The 24854-nt window shown below is 37.9% G+C and overlaps 1 protein-coding gene across 1 annotated transcript in view; it reads left to right on the top strand.

Moving 5' to 3' along the window:
- Positions 1 to 24854, top strand: part of LOC104537110 (catenin alpha-2) — a gene marked incomplete at its 5' end in the record, with an annotated part of 63616 nt that overhangs the window by 1091 nt on the left and 37671 nt on the right. Inside the window, 3 exons of the mRNA XM_010179898.1 lie at positions 2774 to 2974; positions 16898 to 17049; positions 23143 to 23256. Of these exons, the coding sequence (XP_010178200.1) occupies positions 2774 to 2974; positions 16898 to 17049; positions 23143 to 23256 (467 nt within the window). The remainder of the gene's footprint in view (positions 1 to 2773; positions 2975 to 16897; positions 17050 to 23142; positions 23257 to 24854) is intronic.

The following is a 24854-nucleotide window of genomic DNA, read 5'->3' as shown; positions in this document are numbered from 1 at the left end:
ATCGGAAGAAGGGAAATAGGCAGATGATGTGTATGAGTCCCATCTAGGTATATTGTCAGGACATGACCAGTGCATATGTTTGCAGAGAGCTGGGAAGCAGTTCTGGGTCCCAGAGTTCTTGGTGTAACAATGCAACTGAACGGAGAGTAATAGTAAAATAGTGTTAAAAAAATATTTGTACTTCTCTGACCTTGCTAGGAAGGATGGCAATGCAAAGCTCTTCTACAAAAATAGACAAAGTATCTTAGCCCTTACATAAAGAAGAGAAGGATATTAACTCTTCAGATCACGGTCTTTTCTCCATCTTCTTTGTAAAGTGCTACAACTTGTGGCAGAGTGTATTGTTTTAATATAGTCATACATGATGATAATCATAACTGCCAAGTGCTGCATGTCTTTGATTAATTGTCTGCTGAAGAAAACTGATTTTCCTATTAAGGTTTGGAAGAGGTGAATGTGAATAAGGACATAGAGTTTGCTGAGCGTGCTTAGCTTATTCTAACATTATAGAGTAGCCAAATTGGAGATAACTTGGTCTTAATTTTATCTTCCATTCTACATTCTTTTCTTTGATGTTTCCTAAATTTCCTAATAGAATTTTAGGATGTTTGGAGAAAAAAATATATTTATCCTTTAAAAAAAATCCTTAATTTTCTTATTTGCCCTCCCCTTTATTTTGTTTGGTTGTAACCTGCTATTATTAGTAAAAGGCAATGGTTTGGTTTAGTATAATTGCAGTCTACTGTTCAACATCACTACTAGAGTGTTTACTGCACACCAGGACTAGAAAATGAACACGAACTCTCACACTAAAAGGTAGCACATGGATTTTCATTTGAGAATCGAAGCTGGTAAACACTTCTCAACAGATCTGGTTCTATAATGAGAGGGCAGACCAAGCTGTAAAGAGCAAACCCAGTCCACAAGCCAAAGAGATGGCAAACTTGCTCAAATGGCCACTTGGTTGGTTGTTTGAGGACTTTGTTCACTCCAAACACTTGTTTCCATAAAACCAGAAGTTATTTGAATGGATGACATTTATATTTTTTGTTTTTCTCAAATCATATTTTCTTCTAACATTGTCTTGACTTAGATCCAAGCTTTCCAAGGCAGCTGAGAAGTCATATTTGTTTAGGCTTTAGATTTTTTCTAATACTGTCCATAGACATCTCTATTTAAAATGAGATGATGTGTCATGTATCCAGAAAGCCTGTTGCTCCTAGCTGTGAGCTTGGAAGTCTCAGCTTAAACAGAGTCGTTTTATTTTTGGATGTTAAACCAGCGAAGCATTGCAAACGGGCTAGCGTCTGGTTAAATGTACCTCATGAAATGACACCTCCTCCTCTTCATATTGAGTGTCACATTTGATGGCATATTTTATTAATACGGTGGCTACCAAAAGAAGGCTGACCATAATTTTAATCAGTTACTTTATATTTCAAATGCACTATCTGTTCGCATTCATATAGCATTTCTTGTTGTGCAAAATTTGGCTGTGCCACAGTAAGAAAAATTACAATGATGAGGAGGAAGTAATGAAGAAATACTTCTGCAAAGAAACGTTTTTTAAGTGTGGATAGAGAGATTTTTAAACAGAATTTTGTGATGCAAGTGACTCTGATTAACAGCTCAAGGGACTTTCATTTTTCATTCAGAGTTGTTACAGTTTAAAATTTGACATCATGTAAAACATTTCTGAAACCTCAAATGATCCAGCCTTGGGATTTTTAACAGTGAAGATTAGTGTATCGTTCTGTTTTTGTGGCCAAGGATAATTAACAAAAAGCAGTTGGTGAACTGATTGATTCTGGTTTATTTATTACTACTGCAAAGAACAACATTTCGTTTTAGATGTGTCTGTGGCAGAAAAGTAAGTTGCTGTTTAGAGTCTCTGAGTTTGCTCAAACATAAAGTTCAAGCATAGTTTTATTAGTGAAATGATTTTTAACTGTACTGGCTGCAAGGAAATAGTGTCTGAGCCAGTCAAAATCTGCTTCATCCTTTGACATTATCTGTATGTGAGAATATTTCATAAACTAAGATACTGCAGCACGTGAGAGTAAATGGCCTGATTCTGAGCTGAGAAAACATAATGTAGTGCCCAAAATTTCAATAAACCTTGATATTATATCCTCTGAGCAGACTCGCTGTTGTCTACTCTTATTTCAGAATATGCGCAGTCACATATGATTATGCTGGGTGTCATGAAAAATTCACAGCTTAATCTCTGGTAGAGACGGCGTAAAGGAGATGAACTGCTCACACCCAGCTCCCCGCTATCTTCAGAGGCCATTTGCTGCTGTCTTCTCAAAATGGTTTATTTTCTTTTCTAACTTACTTAGGCGCAAATGAACCAAATCTATTAAGTGTTTAGAGGGATGTGTAAATTCATCTCGAGAAAATTGCCCAACTCTTTGTTAGTGCATCTGCATCATATTTGACAGCTTTTCTTCTTGCATTGACTTTTATTACGCTTCCATTATAATAAAATTCAGTGTGATGATTGAAATTAATGTGACTATTTTTCAAAGCATTACAAGTTGGTACTCCCAGTATAGGTGAGAAGATGTAGCCCGGTCCCATTTAAATATAAGTATCCCACTTGGGATTTTTACTGCTGTATGGCACAGTATCACAGAATGGTAATAGTTTTGCAGAACACGATAAGGACAGATATCAATTTTTTAACAGTCTGACATTTGCTGTTTACCCAAATAGCTTTGCTATGAGGGAGAACAAAATGAAATGAACCTTATTTTTTCCTACATTCTAGAAAACCACATTCTGGAAGATGTGAATAAATGTGTGATTGCTCTCCAAGAGGGGGATGTCGATACGTTGGACAGAACTGCGGGTGCCATCCGAGGCCGTGCAGCCAGAGTTATTCACATCATCAATGCAGAGATGGAAAACTACGAAACTGGAGTTTATACTGAGAAGGTACTGGAAGCTACCAAACTGCTCTCCGAAACTGGTAAGCTTGCTTGAGATGTTAATAGAATCATAGAATCACAGCATGGTTTGGGCTGGAAGGGTCCTCACAGCCCCCCCAGTCCAACCCCCATGGGCAGGGACACCTCCACCAGCCCAGGCTGCTCCAAGCCCTGGCCAACCTGGCCTTGGGCACTGCCAGGGAGGGGGCACCCACAGCTTCTCTGGGCAACCTGGGCCAGGACCTCACCACCCTCACAGGGAAGAATTTCTTCCTAATATCCAGTCTAAATCTCCCCTCTTCCAGTTTAAAACCATTACCCCTTGTTCTGTCAATCCATGCCGTTGTAAAAAGTCCGTCCCCAGCTTTCCTGTAGGACCCCTTCAGGAACTGGAAGGTCGCTAGAAGGTCTCCCCAGAGCCTTCTCTTCTCCAGGCTGAACAGCCCCAGCTCTTTCAGTCAGTCCTCATAGGGGAGATGGTCCAGCCCTTTGATCTTCTTTGTGGCCTCCTGAACCCGCTCCAACAGTTCCATGTCCTTTTTATACTGGGAGCCCCAGAACTGGATGCAGTATTGCAGGTGGGGGTCTCACAAGAGCAGAGCAGAGGGGCAGAATCATATTGCTCAGTATTAAAACACTTAAAAGTTTCAGTTAGGTTCTCGTATGAATTACAGATTTCAGAGAACTATGCTTGAAAACAAGATATAAACAAACAATTTAATGATCATGATTTCCAACCCAAACCATTCTATGATTCTATGATTTTTTTAAAATTATTCTCTATTGAGTGCTACTGCAGAACTCATATTGAGAAGGGTTGTGTAAGAGAAGAGATTCAGTAACCCATCAAGGCTAGTCTACTTCATCAAAGTTTCAAAGATTTGAGTAAATAGCACATAGCTTTTTCTTCAAGTTCTTTATGAGTCAGTCGATTAGGTATTATGTGTCTCTAGAAAATCATTGCAAACATTGCTCTGTGGTCTGTGCATGTAAGTGTACCTGTTGGTGACTGAAGTTGTGTTACCCAACAAAACAATTTTTCCATTGAAAATACATTTGAGCAACTGAAAATACATTACATTTCATAAAAACATATAAAAGTCTGCTAGATTACATAAAATATATATTATATAAAATAAATTGATCATATAAACATAAAAGTCTGCTAGGTAGGTAGACTGGGAAGAAACGCTGTTTGTTTTTTAACCTGGTTTTGCCTTCACAGAGCAGGGGTTGGATTCATCTAAGTGCAGATGATTACGACTAAGCTGGTCATTTTAGGTTCCTTTATACTCAGTATTATCTGTTGCTATGTGCTCCTGAATTGTTCACTGCAGGCAGCACCAGCAAGTGCTCTCATCTTGAAGCAGTAGTCTACATTTGTTTGGCTGAATCATGCTTTGAATTGCATTGACTTTACGAGCTGGGTCTCCACTCGCTTTACAAATGCCCAGCTATGCTATAGATGCACATAGTGTAGGTGTCGAAAATGTCTGAGCTGATCCTTCCCCACATTGCACTTGCTCATCTGGGCTTTAAAATCATCGAGATTATTTTCAGAGAAACAAATGAGAATGCACCAGTTCAGAACACAACAAATGTAACATTTGGACAAAACAACGAGACATCTCCCCAGGAGATGGAAAAGCAAAAAAATCTCTCGTAGCTCTGGCAGCCTCTGTGTTAGTTTTAAACACAGAAATCGGCAAAAAAAACTGTTTAGAGGATTTAATATTATTTATTGTGTTATTGTTGTCCCCAGCTCATTATCTTTTAGCCCTAATACGGACCCCAAGCCCTATGTGCACACATAAATCCCAGTGACCAAAATCAAGTATTAATTCTTTTGCTGAACATTCATAATCACTGAATCACAGAATATCAGGAGTTGGCAGGGACCTGGAAAGCTCCCCCAGTGCAACCCCTGCCACAGCAGGATCACCACAGCAGTCACACAGGAACACGGCCAGGGCTTTGGGTGTCTCCACACAAGGAGACTCCACAACCTCTCTGGGCAGCCTGGGCCATGCTCTGGCATCCTCACACTGACAAACTTTGTCCTCATGTTCAGCTTGAACCTCCTGTGCTCCAGCTTGGGACCATTGCCCCTTGTGCTGTCACTGGACATCCCAGAGCAGAGCCTGGCTCCTTCCTCCTGACACTGCCCTTTCCAAATGGATCCCCAGGAATGAGGTCACCCCTCAGTGTCCTCTGCTCCAAGCTCAAGAGCCCCAGCTCCCTCAGCCGCTCCTCAGCAGGAGATGCTCCACTCCCTCCAGCATCTCTGTAGCTCTGCACTGGACTTTTTCAAGCTGTTCCTGTCCTTCTTGAGCTGAGGGCCCAGCACTGGACACAAGATTGCAGCTGTGGTGTGAGCAGGGCAGAGCAGAGGGGCAGGAGAACCTCTCTGCCCTACAACCACCCCTTCTCATCCACCCCAGGATGGCGTTGGCCTTCTTGGCCACAAGGACACATTGCTGGCTCATGGGCATCCTGCTGTCCACCAACACTCCCAATAATGATTTATTGGTAATTGTAGCTGAAGTGTGGATTCTTGTGACTGTGATTACAACTAGAAAGTTGTACCTTGAGTTTTTTGCCCTCTACAACTTGAAGATAATGCAGTAAGGTTTGCTTCTTTTTTTTTTTTTCTCCAAATTTATTGATCCTGTTTGTGTCTTGTGGTTTTTAGGTGGAAGAAACAAAATGGATCAGAAAACTGCTTTGATTAGTCCCTTTATTTTTTACTGCCCAATTAGTGATCAATAGAATGAGTATTGTAAATTTAGCATATTTGAAAAAGTCTATGAGCTGGTATTATGAATTCACAGAAAGTAAATAGTCCATTCAGTTTGATAGGGTAAAATATTTTGATGCACTCTTGTATTAAAGTCTCTTTTTGGTAAAGGAGAGATTTTGCAGAATTCTTCATATCTCTAAGATTTCTTTATGAAGCAAACCAAAAAATATCTTCAGGGTTTTTATTAAGCTAAAATTCCAACCTAAGGTTCTGTAAAAATGTTTTATTAATAATTTTTTAACAGAGTAACTGACAGGTATAAAGCATAGTTATATAGATTAATAATAGGCACAGTAAATACTTGCATTCCATATTTAATGAACTTTTTGATATAATTTGGATTATGACTGAGTGCTAGAAGCTCTAGAATAAGCACATCTTGACAATATCAGCTTGTTAATAATGGGATTAAATACTGAAGACTGAGTCTTTGTTATGGAATGTAAGTAAACTAGTGAGTAATAAAAAACAAAACAAACCATATTTTCAATGTTAGGAACTGTACATCATGTACAAATTGTGCAGGAGAAGTTCAGAAGATGGAATGGGCCCAAATTCAGTGGAGCCAATGAAGCTAAAACAATTTATGCCAGACATGAATGTGGATCATTAATATTACAACACAATATCTATTTGCAGCTTTTCAGGCCATTTACAAAGATTTTAATTATTATTTTAATACGATTGCTTATTTAAAAAGGTAGTATTTACTGACTCATTCTGTCACACTGGAATTAAGTGGTGAAAACGGTATTTATACAACCCTGTGCCATTCTGTGCCCTGCCCATTTATCCTCTGCCCTCTTCCCCAGAGCTGTTCTCTGCCTACATCTACATCTGTGTAGCTATGGATATAGAGACATGGCTGTCTATAAGTATGTGCATATATTTATATATTCATTCCATTCATCACCATGAGATCCTGTGCAGATTTTGTCACGCACTCAAGAACGATGAGAGTGTTTTATTTTGAGTCAGGCTCTACCCCTGGATGTACATGTCAAAATCTCTGTGAGAATCAGAGTGATGAACACCTTGCCTTTTTCATCTTTGTTCTTCCTTATCTTTAATTGAACTTTTATTTATTTTTGAATAAATAAATAAATAATAAATTTTTGAGGTGCTTTTCAAAGCTGGGAAAAAAATTAGTTAAATGGCAATAGAAGGGAAATAAGCACATTACATTTCTCTTACAATTATTATTTACTTTTAATCGTCAGCTCAGGTAAGGAAAGCCTCTGTTAAGCCTCTTCTTTCCAGGGATTGCATATTGCTATATGAGTACTGGGTTTGATCCAGAGATAGGCTGTTTTGGAGAGAGAAACACCTTGCCAATGTGTTTGGGATTTTTGGGGAAAAAAAAGAGGAAAGAGGAAGAAAATTAGGCTTTAATGAAAGTGATATTGGTGGGTTTTGAGAAACTGATACTATGCAGGCCTTACTTTTATAACTGGTTGCACCTTAAAGTTTTATTGTTTGGGGTTTTTTTAATTTGCAGCCTTTGGATTACATGAGGTGGGTTTTTTCATCATTTTAGTGCTTTCTTGTCTGTGCTTGACTAACCCACTGCCTTTATAGCCAAAAAATTGGTAGATGCTTGACTGTTATCTCTGTCAGCAGTATTAGGTAGTGACGGGTTGGTTTATGCCTTTTTAAAATCACACACTTTTATTTTCCTTTAAAGATAAAATAAAAACTTGACTTTTCATTTGCTGACTTTATTATAAATCCACAAAGAGTCTAAAACCACAGAGCCTACAAGGCTTACTGATAAAGGCAAAAGGCAAGGGAAGGGAGTAAGAGACAACAGCAAACACAATTTCTGTTGGCATATTGAGATCTTTCCTACTGCTCAGCAACCTGTTGAATTTAAATTGGGAAAACTAGAGTAGACTTTGCAGGCTGGTAATGAGAGGGAACAAATGGCAAATGAATGAGAAAAAGCAAAACAAATAGGACCAGAATTGCCTGGGAAGGGCTGTGAAAACTTCCCATTTTTATTTTTTTTTCCCTTCAGTTTGCATTTGGATGCCTGGAAACCACCCTAGAAGAGCCAGTACTGCAGTACTTGGGTTACTTACTCCTGGGAAAGACATAGGAAATTTGAAATTGTCTGATTCAGACCAGAAATTTCAGTTTCAGCTTTTAGAATGTTTTAGAAATATCCTAATAACTTGGTATCTAACAGTTTTTTAAGTAGGTTACTCTCCAACTTCTGTTTTGACTCTGATTTTTTTTATTTTGTCTTTATCAGAATGCATTAAAGTCCAAAATCAACACTACTGGCAATTCAGCAATAAGCCTGTGAGAGTTTTATCAGTGTGAGTAGGACAGACTTTAAAGATATTTATCGCTGGAAAAAGGCAGCTCAATGATATTATCAAAGCTAATACTAAAATGTGGTAAAGATGGATTTTTTCAGCAGTGATATGAAGGGAAGCAAAATGTAGAAGGAAGAAGATGAATTTAGGCATAGCTGTAATAAAAAAAAGCATATTGAATCTGAGGGAGAGCTAAAAACTGCAAAATGGAGCCTATTTAAAAAAGAAATTATGTTAAACTCATGTTTTATGGGAGTTTCAGGTAGTTATGGTAGAACTTATGGGTACCATCATCCTGAGAACATGAGATCATTTATCCAGGGTTTTTGATGAAATTATGGCTTTTATTCTGCAAAGCACTGTAGCATTTTCTTTAAAGTTTTGCTAAACTGAAATTCAAAGGTCAAGGTATCAGCAACAAAAAACCATTTAATGCATTAGTTTAAAAAAGGTACTTTACAAAGGACCAGAGAATACCCAACATTATGTTCCACCAGGGCCTGGTTTGATCCAAAGGATTTCTGACTGGAATTTCTGACTTCAATATGCAGAGAAATACAGTGACAAATCATGTTAAATATATTATAAAACAATTAAATGCGACACAGAAGAGATGAATAAATCACCATGGTGTCTAAAAGCTTAAATACTCTTTTCTTTTTCTCTCCACCTTTGGAATTTAAAACTAGAATGTAGTATTAAAGGAGAATATGGTGTCATGGATTTAGACTTTCAAAGGCTTTTCAGAAAGTCTTGCACACACGGCTATTTGGGAAATGGGTAACCATGGAGTGAGTGTTAAGGCCTTTGATGGATTAAGAACTGGTTACAAGGCACAAGCAAAACATAAATGACCATTTCTCAGCAGGCAGAAAGATAAATCCCGTGATGCATCGGGGATCAGCGCTGCGGTTGGGTGTATAAATGTATTAATTAACAGGTGAATAGACAGAAGCAAAATTTGCCAAAAGGAAAATCCTGGTTTCGCTAGTGGGAGTGTGGGAGTTTCCTTATCAGAAAGACAACAACAGAAGATAATTTTATTTAAATTTTCTAGGTAAATGGAACAATTTAAACTATATTATCTACACTAACAGGAAGGCTCTGAGCTAATTCATCCTCTCAGATAAAATATGGCATCATTATGGGCAGCTGGGCAAAGATATATTTTCTATGTGCAACAGCCCTCAAAACAGTGTAAGATGTTAGTCTGTATGTTAAGGAGTCCATACATCACTGAATGCTCCAAGCAGTGGCTCCAGCTTTGTTCTCCACAACCTAAAGATGGTCCAGAAATGGAAGAAGGTCAAGATACAAGGATGACAAAATTAAAGAAATATGGGGATTTGGAGGCAAATTAACTCCCGGGAAGTTTAAAAAGACACAGATTATCTCGTTCGGGTGTGTCAGACGCCAGACACCTTGGGTAATGAATTTGTATAGTAGAAATGACCATTTTCATAGGATATTATTATTTAGTCACTGTTCAAATCTTTTCTCAAAATCATCTTGTTTTCTTAAGAGCGATTTTTTTAAAGTAAGGAGGATGGTTGTGGAGGTAGAATAAAAATTTGTACCAAGTCTAGAAAATATAGGCAGAAAAATGCAGTGAATATCGACCAGCTCCAACAGAATGTTTTGTGAGCAGAAGTGTGAACTGTACAATAATCTTTTAAAATAAAAACACTGGTATTCCTCGCGTCCCCTTGCCTACACACACCTACGTACAGATATACACAAACTTAGAACTAATTAGAGTGTTTTGCTTATCTTATATAAGCTATTTTTTGTCCAACGGCACGCAACTGATTTCTTGAGGGGATTTTTCGCATATCTGTGGCTAGCTTTTATTTGAAGTATTAACCAGAAGGGAGTTTTGTTTTGTAGTGATAATATTTTGGGGGGTACTCACTGTATGTAGTCTTTATTTGCACAAGTAGGCAGGAGAATGAGTGAGACATCTGAAGCTGGTGAGACACATATGTCCCTGCAGCCATCGTTCGTTATCCCTCCTTGTATGGTTGCGATGTACCCTTTCATTACATGACTGCCTGCCATGCTGGCCATGAGGCACCTCCGTGGGGACACTGCTTACCTTGGTTCTCCCCTGACATTTTATTTTTCTGCAAATGACAGTTCAATCAAGACAAAGTTTGAAGGTTTGGGATTTTTTTTTCTATTTGTCTCCATCTCTCACAATGCCTGGTAATGTAACTCCAGACATCTCATTAATTTCTGTAATGTAAAGCTCGCCTGTACTGCACATGAACACATCCAACATTTACTCTCAGTAAGATTGCAGATGACACTAAGCTGGGCAAGAGTGTTGATCTGCCTGAGGGTAGGAAGAGTCTACAAAGGGACCTGGACAGGCTGGATCGATAGGTGGCAGCCAAATGAATGAGGTTCAACCAGGCCAAGTGCCAGGTCCTGCACTGGGGTTATAACAACCCCATGCAACACTAAAGGCTTGGGGAAGATTGAGTGGAAAGCTGCTTGGCAGAGAGGGATCTGGGCATGCTGGTTGACAGCCGACTGAATATGAGCCAGCAGTGTGCCCAGGTGGCCAAGAATGCCAATGGCATCCTGGCTTGTATCAGAAATGGTGTGGCCAGCAGGAGCAGGGAAGTGATCCTGCTCCTGCTCAGTACTGGTGAGACCACATCTCAAATCCTGTGTTCAATTTTGGGCTGCTCACTACAAGAAGGACATCGTGGCATTGGAGAAGTGCAATGAATCTGCTGAAGGGTCTGGAGCACAAGAATTATGAGGAGTGGCTGAGGGAGCTGGGGTTGTTTAGCCTGGAGAAAAGGAGGTCGAGGGGAGACCTTATCACCTTCTGCAACTACCTGATAATATGTTGTAGCAATTTGGACGTCAGTCTCTTCTCCGAAGTCACAAGCATTAGGATGAGAGGAAATGGCCTCAAGTTGCATCAGGGGAGGTTTAGATTGGATATTAGAAAATATTTCTTGACCGAAAAGGTTATCAGGGACTGGAACAGGCTGCCCAGGGCAGTGGTGGAGTTACCATCCCTGGAGGTGTTTAAGAAATGGGTAGATGTGGTGCTTAGGGACATGGTTTAGTAGTGGACAGATTATGGTTGGAGTTGATGATCTTAAAGGGCTATTCCAACCAAATTCTGTGATTTCCTGTAAGAGTTGCATTACTGTGGATATGCTGCATAGTTCCATACACCCACAGCTGAAGTAGCAGCCTTCTGTGAAGTGCCAGAGGACTCACTTCACACGTATGGGCCAAAGGGGCAGGACTTGGCCATAAATCCGTGGCACCCTGAGAACATTGTTTTTACGGTCTGTGACTAAATCAGTGGTGCAGTGTATTGGCAGCAAAGGCTGGTTCTTCCTGAAAGTCTTGTGTTTACTGCAAAATGCTATAGGGTATGTGAATTCATTATTTTACATCTATTCTTTAACCATTTCATTGAGGGGGAAGAGCGAATTGTAAAAAAGCAAGAAGAGAGGAGTTGATATTGTGCTTCAGACAGTGATGTTTCATCCTTTGATGTTTAATCACTTAAACCAGCATGCTGCAAACTTTGCCCTAATTTTGCTTTTCTTCTTTCCTGAGTGACCAATGTGAGGCGTGTAGAGTTTGATGTCCAGGGCTGATGAGGATTCACATTTTTACTGGTTATTTAACTGTAACAGAAGTCAGTGACCAACTCTTTGAGTGTGGAATGATAAATACCCTGAGAAGCCACTCCAGTGGTGTAAAACACAGATGAGCCTTTCTACATCCATGACAACCAAAATATTATTAACTGTGAATGGGTTTGCAATATGTTTAAACCATACTCTTTCCTCAATTAAGTAAAATAATGGGTTAATAAATACATTTTTAAACATTATAGAACTAAAAACTAACCAAAACAAGAACCTAGAAGACATTTCTTTCAAAACTCTAAGATTTTAGGCTATATCTCTCTGAATTTCCTGTACTAAAAACCTCTTAAACCTGGATAATGGTTGGCTTTTTTCTAAACAGATCAGAGCATCATTTTTTTTAATGTAGTGGGTCATTCATGGATTTTTGCTCTATTAGTCTTCTCTTCCCTGATAATGCTTAGCTTACAGTATTGCCAGTCATTCTGGATAACTTGTCTGAGGACAGTCTGGCTTCAGAGAACAACCTCTAGTCTGAGGTTCTCACCTGAGAAGGATGATTCCCTTGGATCCAAACCCCTGGATACCAGAAAGTGTCCAGTAGGTTCTTGACTCTTTAAAATGAAGTTCTAAGAAGTAGCTCCACCGATGCTATTCAAAAGTAGTCTTATGAATTTGATTTCGTAAATAATAAATGAGCTAGGCGTTCATTTATCTTGTATGTTATGAGCCTTCATGTTATAATGCTATAAACAATAGATCTGAATATTTTTTCATCTTAATAATGTTACTATGTAACCTAACTTTTCACTACCAGTGATCTTATTGTTCCCATATCACTACACAAAATTTGTAGCTATGTTTTTAAGTGCAAATATTGTAGCACAAACTGATTAGCACAGGAGAAAAAGTGAATAGAGAATATATTTTTTTAAAAATTGATGATTACTTGATCATTTTAATATGTAGGAGATATGGGTGGGTTGGAAGAAAAACAAGAAAAGCTTTAGATAAAATACATGCTGTGTGGTTCACAAGAAAATGCAGGTTGTATCTAGGCATGAATTCACCCATGGTAATATGCTAGTTTTCTATTATGCTGATAGTTTAAAAAAAAAATTTAAACATTTAATCAATAGATGAGATGGAAGTAATTTTAACTTTGTTTTTCCCAGCATTTCTTCAGCAGCAGTTCAGCTTAGATTTTGTTGGCAGGGATCTTACTTTCGGTGCCATTGAAAACTCATCTATAGAAAGGCTTTAAAATCTTTATTTGTTAGGATGACGAAGTCAGTAAATTAGAAGTGTTGCGATTAACTTGGGACCTGATACTGTCAACATTTATGTAGGTGCCTAATTAATTCATGTAGTTAAACTGAGAGATGTTAATGGATCACATTTTTCAGTCTAAGAATGCATAACTGTTTTCAAGACCACAGCTCAAACTAAGAAAACAATATTTCATTTTTCCCCCAAGGTATGGTTTTGCTTCTGAATCTGAAATCCATAGCCAGTCTCTCTGTGCATAATAAATGAACTGTCCTCTATCTGATGCATTTACAAGTTTCAACAGCACGCACAGATTTTATGCCATTACTTTTAGCTCTTTCACTATTGGCATAGGAATATCCTTCTTTTTCACAGTAAATGATATATAAGAAAGAATGGATTTTTTTTGTGTGCAACTGATTCAGGTTATTACCCATACATAGCTGTAATGGAGCTCCTCAAGTGTGGCCCAATAACCTAAACTGGAGAATAATACAGTTCTTAACTCAATTTCCAAAAGCTTTACTGTATTATATGACAACATATGCTTAGAGAAACTCTAAGTATACTTTAAGATGTTTTATAAGTACAGTTTAAGATGTTCATTAGGTTAAGATCTTTTTTCTTGCTCGTCTAATCAAAAATGTAAAAACGCAATTGGCAAGCAAGCAATTCATAATATGGTCTAATAGCTATTTCCATTTTGAAACAGTAGATAATGTTCACATGTAAAAATGTGAATTAAGTACTACACTGTAGACAGGGCTACAGTGTCAAAACTGTTGAAAGAAGCTTTCACACTCAATTGACCATCCCTGTGGTAATACATGTGGCCAAAAATAAGTGCCCCATGTTTACCAAAACAAATAAAATGTAACTTTCTATCTCCTGTCATCCTTTGATGATTGTGCTCTGCTTTGACCCTCTGCCTGTTTGTTCCTCTTCTACATCCATTTCAAGGAAAAGGAGGTTGTAAGTCCAATTACATTGTATTAGTAATGCAATGTGTGAGTTTAAAACATCTCTGAGAAATTAAATGTTTATTTCTGGTGAGGAGTGTTTCTTTTTGTAGCACATTTTGCAGGATCTGGTGCTGAAAAGAAAAGACCCTATAGCTGCCTTTTAAATACTTTAACAAGTATATTATATGGGGGGAGGGGAATCAAAGCAGTGAACTCTATCAGACTATGAACAGTTTCCTTCAGGAGCTGGTTGAAGTTGCTTCATTTAAGTATTGAAACAGGATTAAGAAATAGCTTCTAGACAAAAAGTGTAGAAGCATTTATGTTATTTGGACTAAATTATGGTAATGAAAACTAGAAATTTATGTCTGAATACAACCACAAAATATTAAAAAAACCAAACCAACAACCAAAAAACCAAGAGCAACAATCCCGCACATTTTCACATCCACACATGCTACAAAAACCTCTGTCAGGTACTTAAAAAATGGGCATTGTACTCCAACCAGGGCCTCACCGTGCAACTTCACGGTATCTTCTCTCAAGTCTGTTGTTGTACATTGTAATAATTTTAGATTGACCTTTGCCATTTCTTTTCAATAGCATCACATTATTAGACACGTTGCAAATTGGCTTATCTTTCTGGTTTGGCAATGTACCGCAGGTAATTAATTATTCCTTGAGATGCTTTTTCTCATGAGGTTCATGTCCACCTTCTAGTAATTTAATTTACATTTCCCTTGTTTTTCTTCTAAGAATGTCATGTGTGGCCACATCAAAAAATGGTACTAAAGTCGAGCTGTATCACATCTGCTGCTTCTCCCAGCCCACTAGTTAGCTGTTCTGTCAAGGAAAATACTGTAATAGCTTGATGCAACCTATTCTGACAAATCTGTTGCCTCTCTGACATCTGTTCATTATTTACAAGACAATTAAACATTAATTACTTTACATCATGTTTCATTTTCTTTCTGGGAACTGAAATCATGCTGAATATCCTACAATTCTTCTTTCTTTCCTTCTCTACCTTTATAGAAACAGATAAGTGCTTTTTCTCCTTTTTGTAAATCCCCGGAACTTTCTGTGTTGGTTTTTCTTGAGTTCTTAAGGATGGTTCAAAAATTGCTTTGATTATTCTCTTAAGAATTACAGGGTAAATTTTATTATGCTCTGTTAACTTGAAGATAAATATAATAGATACATCTCTTTATTTACATAGATGTTCTTCAAACTGCCCTTTCCTAATTCAGGTCTGTTGCACTTACTGTTAATTATGTTAAATACCTGAGTACCTCTGCTATTTAGGAAATTCTAGACAGAAATTTAATGGCCCTAAAAAGTAGGGGTTTTTTGCCTCTTTTTCTGCTGTATTTCTAGCTTTACTACATAACTTTTCTTTTATTCTTCATGTTTACTTGTTTTCATTGTATTTTTAATGATTGCTTTTTGAATTTCAGGCTGAAGACTTCCTTGTGCAATCATATTAGTGCCCTATTACACTCTGAAGTGTTCCACTAATTAAGATCATTTGATATACGCATTTATTAATACTCTTTCCAAAACTTCCATCTCTCTAGAACTCCTTTTCTACTTAAAATGCTCCCTCTCTACCTAGCAATTTCTTGTTAATGTTTACTTTTTTAAGTCTGTTGTTGCTGTTGCTTTTTCTTGCTTTCTCCAGTCTATCCCAAGTGCATGAAAACACGTGTGTGTATATATATATATACACACACACACATATATACACACACACACACACACACACACACATATATGTATATAAAAGGACATATGGTTTCCTGCCCCAGTGAAAGTTTACTTTCTAGGAAAGATTGTCACTGCTCTTTATGAAAATGACACTGGAAATTCGCCTTTGTATACATCAGTTGGGATCAGGCTAACAAAAAGTGTATTAAAATTATGGTGTAAGAAAAAAAATTATCAAGAAAAATAATATAACAAAAATCTCAACTGTCTGAGTCAAGAACCATCTTTTCTTCTTCCAGTTATACTCTCAAAATTATAAAACCAATGATTTTGTATCCAGGTTTCTAATGAAGCATTGATTCTGATTGTTGTGTAGTATGAGAGCCCAGTCTTCCAATATTAATGTTAAAATATTGAAGTGTAAGAGTAACCAAGTACAGGATTGTAGGTGCATCATAATTAGTGGGAACTGCTGTTCATGTTCCTGTTTGTAGGATTTGGGTTTAAGTTGTTAAAGGACTGATTTGGGGAACATTTATCTTTCTGCATATGTGATATGCAGAAAGCGATTATAGCTTCAAAGGAATCCTGTATAAAATTTGAAGAAAAACCTCTGGTTAATTCAAGGAATGTCTTTAAACTGTTTACTTAAGTAAATAATTGCTTTAAAGTATGTGTTCAAAAAGCTCATACAGCAGTCTATAGCACCATTAGCTAATATCAGTGGCTATTTTTTGTGTTACATACATAGTGAGAGTGAAGAAACAGTGTTCATTTACATTCCTTCATAAAAGTAATTTGCTAGATTTTGCATTCTAAACATGTTTTATCCCTTATACAATTAAAACTATTCAGTATGAGCTAGGCTGCAGTTAGTGATCTAAGTTAGTGGGCATAATGGCTACTTTAAAATATAAATATATGTACTGTGTTCATTCCAAGTTGTAAAAGTTGTAAATGTACTTTGCTGACTGCTCATATAGCTTGCAGTCTTTTAAAAGTTACTAAATCACACTTTTTAAAGGAAGTTTTGCATTCCTTTTTTTTGTGCAATTGGAGAAGAGAATATGAAGGTGGCTCTTTTCATGCTGTCAGAAAATGTGCCAGAGCTCTGCATGTGTAGAGTCGCTACAAACCCACGGCGCGAGCCTTCCTGGGTCTTGAAATTGTAACAGTACTTACCTTGTCTACTGGAAAGTATTTATGCCCAAAGGCAGGGGGAAGGTGTTCAAAAAAGGAGGTGTCTAATCTTTAGTGCCTTTCATTTTGTTTAATCTAGTTATGCCACGTTTTGCTGAACAAGTCGAGGTGGCCATTGAAGCTCTGAGTGCGAATGTCCCGCAGCCATTTGAAGAGAATGAGTTCATCGATGCCTCCCGCTTGGTTTATGATGGAGTTCGTGACATCAGGAAAGCTGTTCTGATGATAAGGGTATGTAAGGCACCTGGGCAATGAAAGTTGGGACTTACGGGAAAATATCACATTGGATGAGAGGAATATAATGCTTCTATGAATCAACTTTGTTTTGTAATATGCCAGAAAAATGTGACGTTGAAACAAGCATGAAACAAAAGTGTGTGCAGTAAAAGTATAAGTAAAGAGATGAAGGTACTTTGGGAGATGAACTACAACTGATTCGTTGATCTCCTAGGAGAAGATCTGAGCACAAATGCCACTAGATGCAAACTTAATTGCTGTTTCCGTAGTAATTTGCTAAGATCCTCAAAGTTTGCGCAGATTTTTATTGCTTGTTTGTCTTTTTCCTACTGCATGTTCTGCCTAGGCTGTGAGGTAAGTCTGGTTAAAATCTAAATGAATAAATAAATTATCTTGCTGCTCCAATGAGCCTCAGTAGGGATGGTTTTGAATGTTTACTGAGGTAAAGAATCTGGCATTTTGACATTGCCTAACCAGTTCATTCAGTTTGCTTAGGCATCTTTTAAAAAACTGAACTAATATATTAAAAAACCCACCCACAGAACAATATAATTATTGTGAGAGTAGATGTGTGTCTTGCTTTTCAGTGTAGTCTACAGTCAAAGACTTTAAAAAACCCCAACTAAACAAAGAAACAAACAAAAACCCTCCCCAAACCAAACCTGGTTTGGACATCTCTTCAACAACTGAAACTCTTATTTGAAACTCAGATTACCTTGAATCTGCCCCAGTTGAAAGTCCTGTATAAATAAAATTATGGTGAAAATCACAGAGAAAACTTATGAAACGGTTAACGGTGCTGAAACAACCCATCCCTCTGAGCAAACAGGTAACATACGCTTGTGATTGTGGGTATAGTACGACATGGATGTAAGACTTCAGGTAGTTGTAGCACTCCAAAATAGCTTCATTTTAGTCATTTGTCACTATGTATTACAATTTACAGAAAAAGCTTTTCACAGGCTTAATTTTATAGCTATGAAACCTAAATTCCGTTCCTGTACCCAGTGCTAATCTCAGGTCATGGCTGATGATGGAGGCAAACCCGTCCTGTTTTCTGTGTGTGCAACATGGAGGTATTTGCAACTCTTCTGGGTTGGGATGGAAATGGAAGATCTGCATGGTAGAGGATCTCCGTTTTTCCTTTGATTATCCAATTCCTTAATCTGTAGCAGCAGTTTTCAAATTTCTTTTAGGACAAGAACCACTTCTAAGCCCATTTTAATCTCTTTTAATCTCTCATGTGTCATTTTTAATTGCTTCATGAGACACAGTCATCAGGTGGGATCTGCTATAGACCTAGTCTTTCCTATCCCCATTGCAGTGTTCTGGTTTCCCGCACCCCCTTACACGTCAGAGTCGTCTCAAAGAGGTTGCCATGAGACTGTCCATGCAGGGTGAGATGTTTCTGCTAAGCTCAAAGCACCATTTTAAGTCCCAGAGGGACATTCACTCATTTCATTGCTGTCTTGCTGTTATGTTAGCTATGAGCTTGGAAAGCTGGTGAGCGTGCAGGCTTCGCAGAAACATCTCAGATTACTTTTGCAATTGTATCATTACCACTTTCTGCTCCTTGTGTGATAGGAGTTAAAGAATTATGCTTACCCGGATTAGGGAGATGTATTTTTGCATTCAGACAATTAACTTATTTATGGAGCTAAATGTAGTGCTCCTTACCCAGCCAGTGAACTAAAGGACATAAATGGACTCATTATCCCTGTGAGTTAACTGGGAAAATCCAAATATATAAACTTACAGAGACCAGAGTGTGCTGAATCAGAACATTATTTTCTGTAGAAAACAAAATTAGTTACAGTTTGAGACACTCTTTAGCATTCCCATTTGGACATCTCACATTGAAATGGAATATGTAATTAAAGGGCAAGTATTAAGCTGTAAAAGACGGTCTTTAGAATTTCTTCCTAATATCTAGTCTAAACCTACCTTCTTCCAGTTTAAAACCATTGCCGCCTGTCCTATCAGTACACTCCCTGATAAAGAGTCCTTATCCATCTTTCCTGTAGGCCCCCTTGAAGCACTGGAAGGCTTCTATAAGATCTCCCTGAAGCCTTCTCTTCTCCAGGCTGAACAACCCCAACTCTCTCAGCTGGTCCTCACAGAGGAGGTGCTCCAGTCCCTGATCATCTTCATTGCTCCCTTCTCTGACCTCACTCCAATAAGTCCATGTCTTTCTGATGTTAGGGGTCTCGGAGCTGGATGCAATAACTCCTGGTGGCATCTCACGAAAGCAAAGTAGAGGGGGAGAATCACCTTCTTTTGACCTGCTGGTCACGCTTCTTTTGATGTGACCCAGGATATCGTTGGCTTTGTACTGCAAGCGCACACTGCTGGCTGAAGTTGTGCTTCTCATCTATCAACACCCCCAAGTCCTTCTCAGGACTGCTCTCGAGCCATTTTCCGCCCAGCCTGTATTTGTCCTTGGGATTGCCCTGACCCAGGTGCAAGACCTTGCACATGGTCTTGTTGAACTTCACGCAGTTCATTAGTAAGTTAGATTTTACTGTAAATCATTAAACAGCTGGAGACCTGCTGTGAGACAGCTCCTCTGTCTTTGCCACTGATGCTCCTTGCAGCACCTCAGTCTCTCAGGCTACAACTGCCTTTGTACAAAAACAAATGTACAGAATAGCGTGGCGTTGAATAGAAAAGCGTATTATAAAGGCTATTTTTTTTTTCTCTTAACTTTTAGAATTAGAGGATATTTTTATGGCAAAAAATGAGGGAATATCTTTTCAGGCTTTCTTTCCTCTCATTACAAGGTTAGCTTGACTTTGTGCTGAAATTCTTATAATTGCATCTAACAATTTTTTAAGTGCCTACAGCACCATACCATAGTGGGGTTTCTATCTTCATAAAGTGTATGTGCATTGGTGAGATACTAAACAAATAGCATTTATATATCTGCATATATATGCCATTTTACAACTTACACATGCATAATTCACATTTTCATATTGCAGTTACAAAAGATAAAACCACATTATATTGATGGAAGATATCTTGTTTACAGCAAGATTTTCAATCTAGCAGCCAGAGACATATTTAGAGGGGAAAAAAAAAAGAAAGGTTCCAATGACTGGATGACTGGAAGCTGAAAATTTGTCAGCAAATTTGTATTATTGATAAAGCATGTATCTTAAAAAAGAAAGTATGTATTTATGGGATGATTTATCTGGGATTGTGAAAGATTCTTCTTCACTGGGAGAATTAATCTGCTTTAGATTAATGAAGTGGAGGATGTGCTCTATGTGTAATAGAGATACTGTATTTGAAAAAGATTACTTCTGGGAAGTCTTACGGCCTGTGCTACAGAAAAGACGGGCTCAAAATTATGAAAGTGGACCATTTTTCTGTTGCAATCAATGAGTTCATAAAATCTATTGGTTTTGAAAATTACTCTAGCTCTTCCTGCCACTGCTGTTTGCCAGAGTTTTGTTTGGAAGCCGTCTCGGATCTCAAATGTGTGTTTCCTATATCTGTGTGACCATAGGTTGAGGTATCTGCAAGACTGATTCAGTCCTTCTGTCTTTCAACCCAGATAATTTAAGTTCCAGGCTTTGTTGTCTTGGAAACTGGGTTTTAAATACCAAGGTTCTGTCAGTTGTGCACAAAAATTAGAATTATTACAGTATGATTAGAAGGCCCTGCTAAGAGTAAAAGTTTTTAAGGTACTTCAATATAATATTTCTTCTTTTTTCCCCTTTGTGTCTAAACAAATAGGAGAGCCTATTCTATATGGGCTGCATCTCCCAGAGATCAGATATAAGAAGCCATGGTGCAAGAGTGTGAAAAGCATGCAACATGTTCAATATGGCAGCATACAGATAGTGGTTAGCTACTGTTCTTCATCTTAATGGAAAAATGGAGCTATTTTTGGAAGAAAATGAGGGTGGTAAGGAGAATTTGAATCTGAAAGTTAGTTTTGAATCCGATCTCACTTGTGCAGAGGAGAAATACTGAGTTTTCTTGTGTTTGTAGTAAATTTTTAATAGATGCATTAACTTTTCCTTTTGTTTTGCATGACATGTTTTCCAAGGTCAACATTTATACCCATTAAGTTTGTCTTTTAAGGACCACATATTTTAAAATTATGAATGTCAGGCAGTAACAGCAATACATTTTTTCTGTATCTTTCTTTAAGAATAAATCCCTGAAACACAGAATTTTCAGAGTATTTTAGCTTTTTAAGAGGAATCCTCATGTCTTTACTGGTTACAGTGTTGAGATGTAATATTTTGAATATTATACCCTTACTTTACTGCAACTCTGGCTATGAAAGCCTGGGAAAGGTCTGCACATTATCTTTTATAGTCTTATCTGTAAAAGTGGAGACAGAAGAAGCTAAGAGTAATATACTTGTGGGGGAAAGCGTGCTGGTTTTACAAGAACAGTGCAACTGGCTGGTTGAATGGTCTTGGAGGATGGAGAACTGGTTTATGAAGAAGAGAGATTAAAGTGAGATAATAAAGCGATTAAAGGCGATTGGAAAGCAAGACCATTGGGCATTATGATGATGGGTATCAATCTTCCTTTTTTTCCTGTGGCAGAAAAGACAAATTCATTTTTTCACCTAAACTTCATCTCCTGTCTATCCTCTTAAATGCACTATTTGGACATGCATCTCTTCAGAGATGATGCCTGAGTTTCATTACCATACTGTCATACTTGGTTATTTCTTCCTTCAGCATCAAAACACATATTTAATTCATTCTCTTTAAGCCAAATGAAGATGGCTGTGTATTACTCTCCCCATCACGTGCACTTCACCATGTAGCTAGCAAAGCAGCCCATTTTCCCTTGCAAACAGTGATGTGCACTTGATGTTGGAAACCAGGCTGCAATATAAATATCACCAGAAGACTTCTCTACGTTACATTAGAGGGTTTGGACCAGTTCCTAGTGACTGAGCATCTTCAAGACAGAGCTGTAATGACAACTGGCAATGATTAGCACCTCTGCTAGCAAACTTGACGTTGCCTCCAAGCATGAAATGCCCGCATGGATGACTTCTGTAGGGGTTGGCCCTCTAGGTTAGCACTGAGGATGGGTATTGGGGAAGGGGAGGATTTCTCTGCACAGTTATTGTGATCTTCTTCTTCTATTACCAGTATCATGTATTGCACCTACAGAAGTTATTCATGGCCAGATTGCTGTACTAGATGTTATTCAAGCACAAAATGGAATATAATCTTCCATCTAAAGCCTACTTACTTTACCTACTACTACTATTATTGTCTCACCATATATATATAAGGAAATATTTTTGCCTCTAATTTTTGCTAGAAATTTAAAAAAACAAACAGATTCAGCAGTTATCTTTTTTCTCCTTCCTTCCAACATTTTAAACAACCTGAAGACAGCACACATACAACTAGAATTAATCAATCTGTCTAGAGACCCTCAGACCATTCATAGCACCAGCAATGGAGACAACATGGTTTCAGTTTAAGGGATGAGGCAAATTCCAAAGGTCTGTATCTGAAAAGAACCATGTCAGCCAACAAGGTAAAGCAGATTATAAATTTTACATTTGTTTCAAACGCAATTCACATCATTTGCTTATTCATTCAAAGGGAAATGTCTTATTCGCTTTGATAACCCTTTTTTCCTGGATGTTAGTTACATTTTGCCAGGTATTTTCTTTCTCTATTGAAGATGACACGGAGATTCCAGTAATATAATAGTATTAATGTCCTTTTATCTAGGAAATAACATTGTTTTGAAATACTGCATTCTGGTTTCAGAATGGATATTTTAGTGTTTCAGATGGATATTTGTTCCCGGAACTGCATTCAACATGCTAACAGAGTTAAAAAAAGTTGCAGCAAGGTAATGATAAATGCCATTTGTAAAGAAAACTAAAGTTGAAACAACTTAATTTTTACGACAATTCAATTTCAGTTCTTGACTGTTTGGGCAGACAAGTTAATTTAAAAAGAAAGAGAAACCACATTTCCTGGGCAAGCAGGCGATGAAATAAGAGCTTACTGTATGTAGGACTTTGTCTGTATCCTTTATAAGCTTGTCATCTCTCCTCTCTTTTTCTTTCTCCATGTCTCTCTCTAGACCCCTGAAGAGCTAGAGGATGATTCTGATTTTGAGCAGGAAGATTATGACGTTCGCAGCCGAACAAGTGTTCAGACTGAAGATGACCAGCTTATTGCTGGCCAGAGCGCAAGGGTAAGTAGCAAACCCACGGACTGCATTAAGTGCCCAGATAGCTACAGATAAAACACTACATCCCAGATAGCAAATGCAGTGATTTCAGCTCTTCAGAGTCCCTTAGAAAAGGACAGGAGTAACTTGACCTAGGTGTTTAACGTTATTTTCATGTCTCACCTATTCAGAAAGCACTGACTTCATTGAATGATCTTCCTCAGGCTTATGTGATGCCTCCTGTCAGCCGTTTGCTCCAGCTTGTGCTGGAGGAGAAGGCCTTGCAGACTTGGAATGTGCTGAAACTGTGGGAGTAGTCAGCCAATTTAAAAAAAAAAAAAAAATCTCATCAGGGCACCATGTGCTGTATCCAGAGAAATCTTCCATTAGTCATGTTTCCCAGTGTGCAAACCTGTCAAGAAGATCTGCTACAGCTACGAGTAGTCCCTGTAATTTAATTGTAATTGAAGACATTTGTTACTGAGTCAATGTAATTTTACCAGGATAATTACATCATGATAAACTCGAGTCATTGTGATTTGTGACCTTAGCTTGTGCATGGGGATTGGAAATTAAGTTGATGAGTGCTTCAAAGGCCACAGGTGCTGGAGAAGTGAAGTTTGTTTAACACTCAAGATTATGCCACCCTCTGATGAATGTTTACCTTTTACTAAATAGGCTGCTCAGCTCAGATTAAAAAAAAAAAAATCAACAACAAAAATACCCCCTAAGAATAGAATTTTGGGGCAAGCAACAGCATTAAAATTTATTTGACTGGAAAGAGAGTTTAAAAAAAGAAAAAAGCCTTAAATTTTTCCAGCAGAGAACCAGTGGGGAACTGAGAATTACCAGAATGCTTTTCATGGCTGTGGTTTCTTCTAGTAAGTGTTAGAAGTGAAGTAATGGTCTAGATGAGAAGCGTACCTCCACACATACACGTAAACACTGTAGTAAAACTGGTAAATGGAAAGGTGCCTTCTTACCTTGAATTCGGGAAGACAGTTTGTAGGGCTGAGAACATGAAGACCAAAAGGCAGTGATGCCTTGAAAGATCAATTCAGAGGACCAAGAAGGAGGAGTTTTTGGCTGCTGTGGGAAGACCCACAGTATGTTAGGGCTTGACACAAACTTTTTACACCCTGAAAAGAAACAGTAAAGTAATGGAAACTCAAATTAAGCTTACTTAGAGGTATAGGAGGAATATGAGATGTAGATAGAGTGGAATGGGCAGAGGTTTCGTTTTTCAATGAAGTTAATTTCCTTGAGTATTGAATATGGTAAATAAGGCATACTGTGTATCAGAAAAGCCAAGTGTCTGTCACTATATCCCAAGGACAAAAAAATGTGCCCTTGCGTATCGAGGACGTATCATATATATCATTATTACCTCGATGAAGAGCAGATGGATTGTAGGTCCCATCTCAGAGAGCTGGGTGACCAGGACCTGGCATTGAAAACTATGTAGTCGGGAGAATTGCAGAATAAAACCTGGATACCTTTAGAGGAGTTTTATATTTTAAAAAGCATAAAGTCCTGTTTGATATATTCAGAGAAATGACTACTAAAGTAAGTCTCAAGTACAAAAGTATTGAGATCCAATACAGTTATTTCACACTCTTTTT

This window comes from Mesitornis unicolor, unplaced genomic scaffold (genome assembly GCF_000695765.1).
Source record: "Mesitornis unicolor isolate BGI_N332 unplaced genomic scaffold, ASM69576v1 scaffold2722, whole genome shotgun sequence".
Lineage (NCBI taxonomy): Eukaryota > Metazoa > Chordata > Aves > Mesitornithiformes > Mesitornithidae > Mesitornis > Mesitornis unicolor.
The sequence above is the reverse complement of the archived record's forward strand: the minus strand, read 5'-3'. Positions and strand labels throughout refer to the sequence as shown.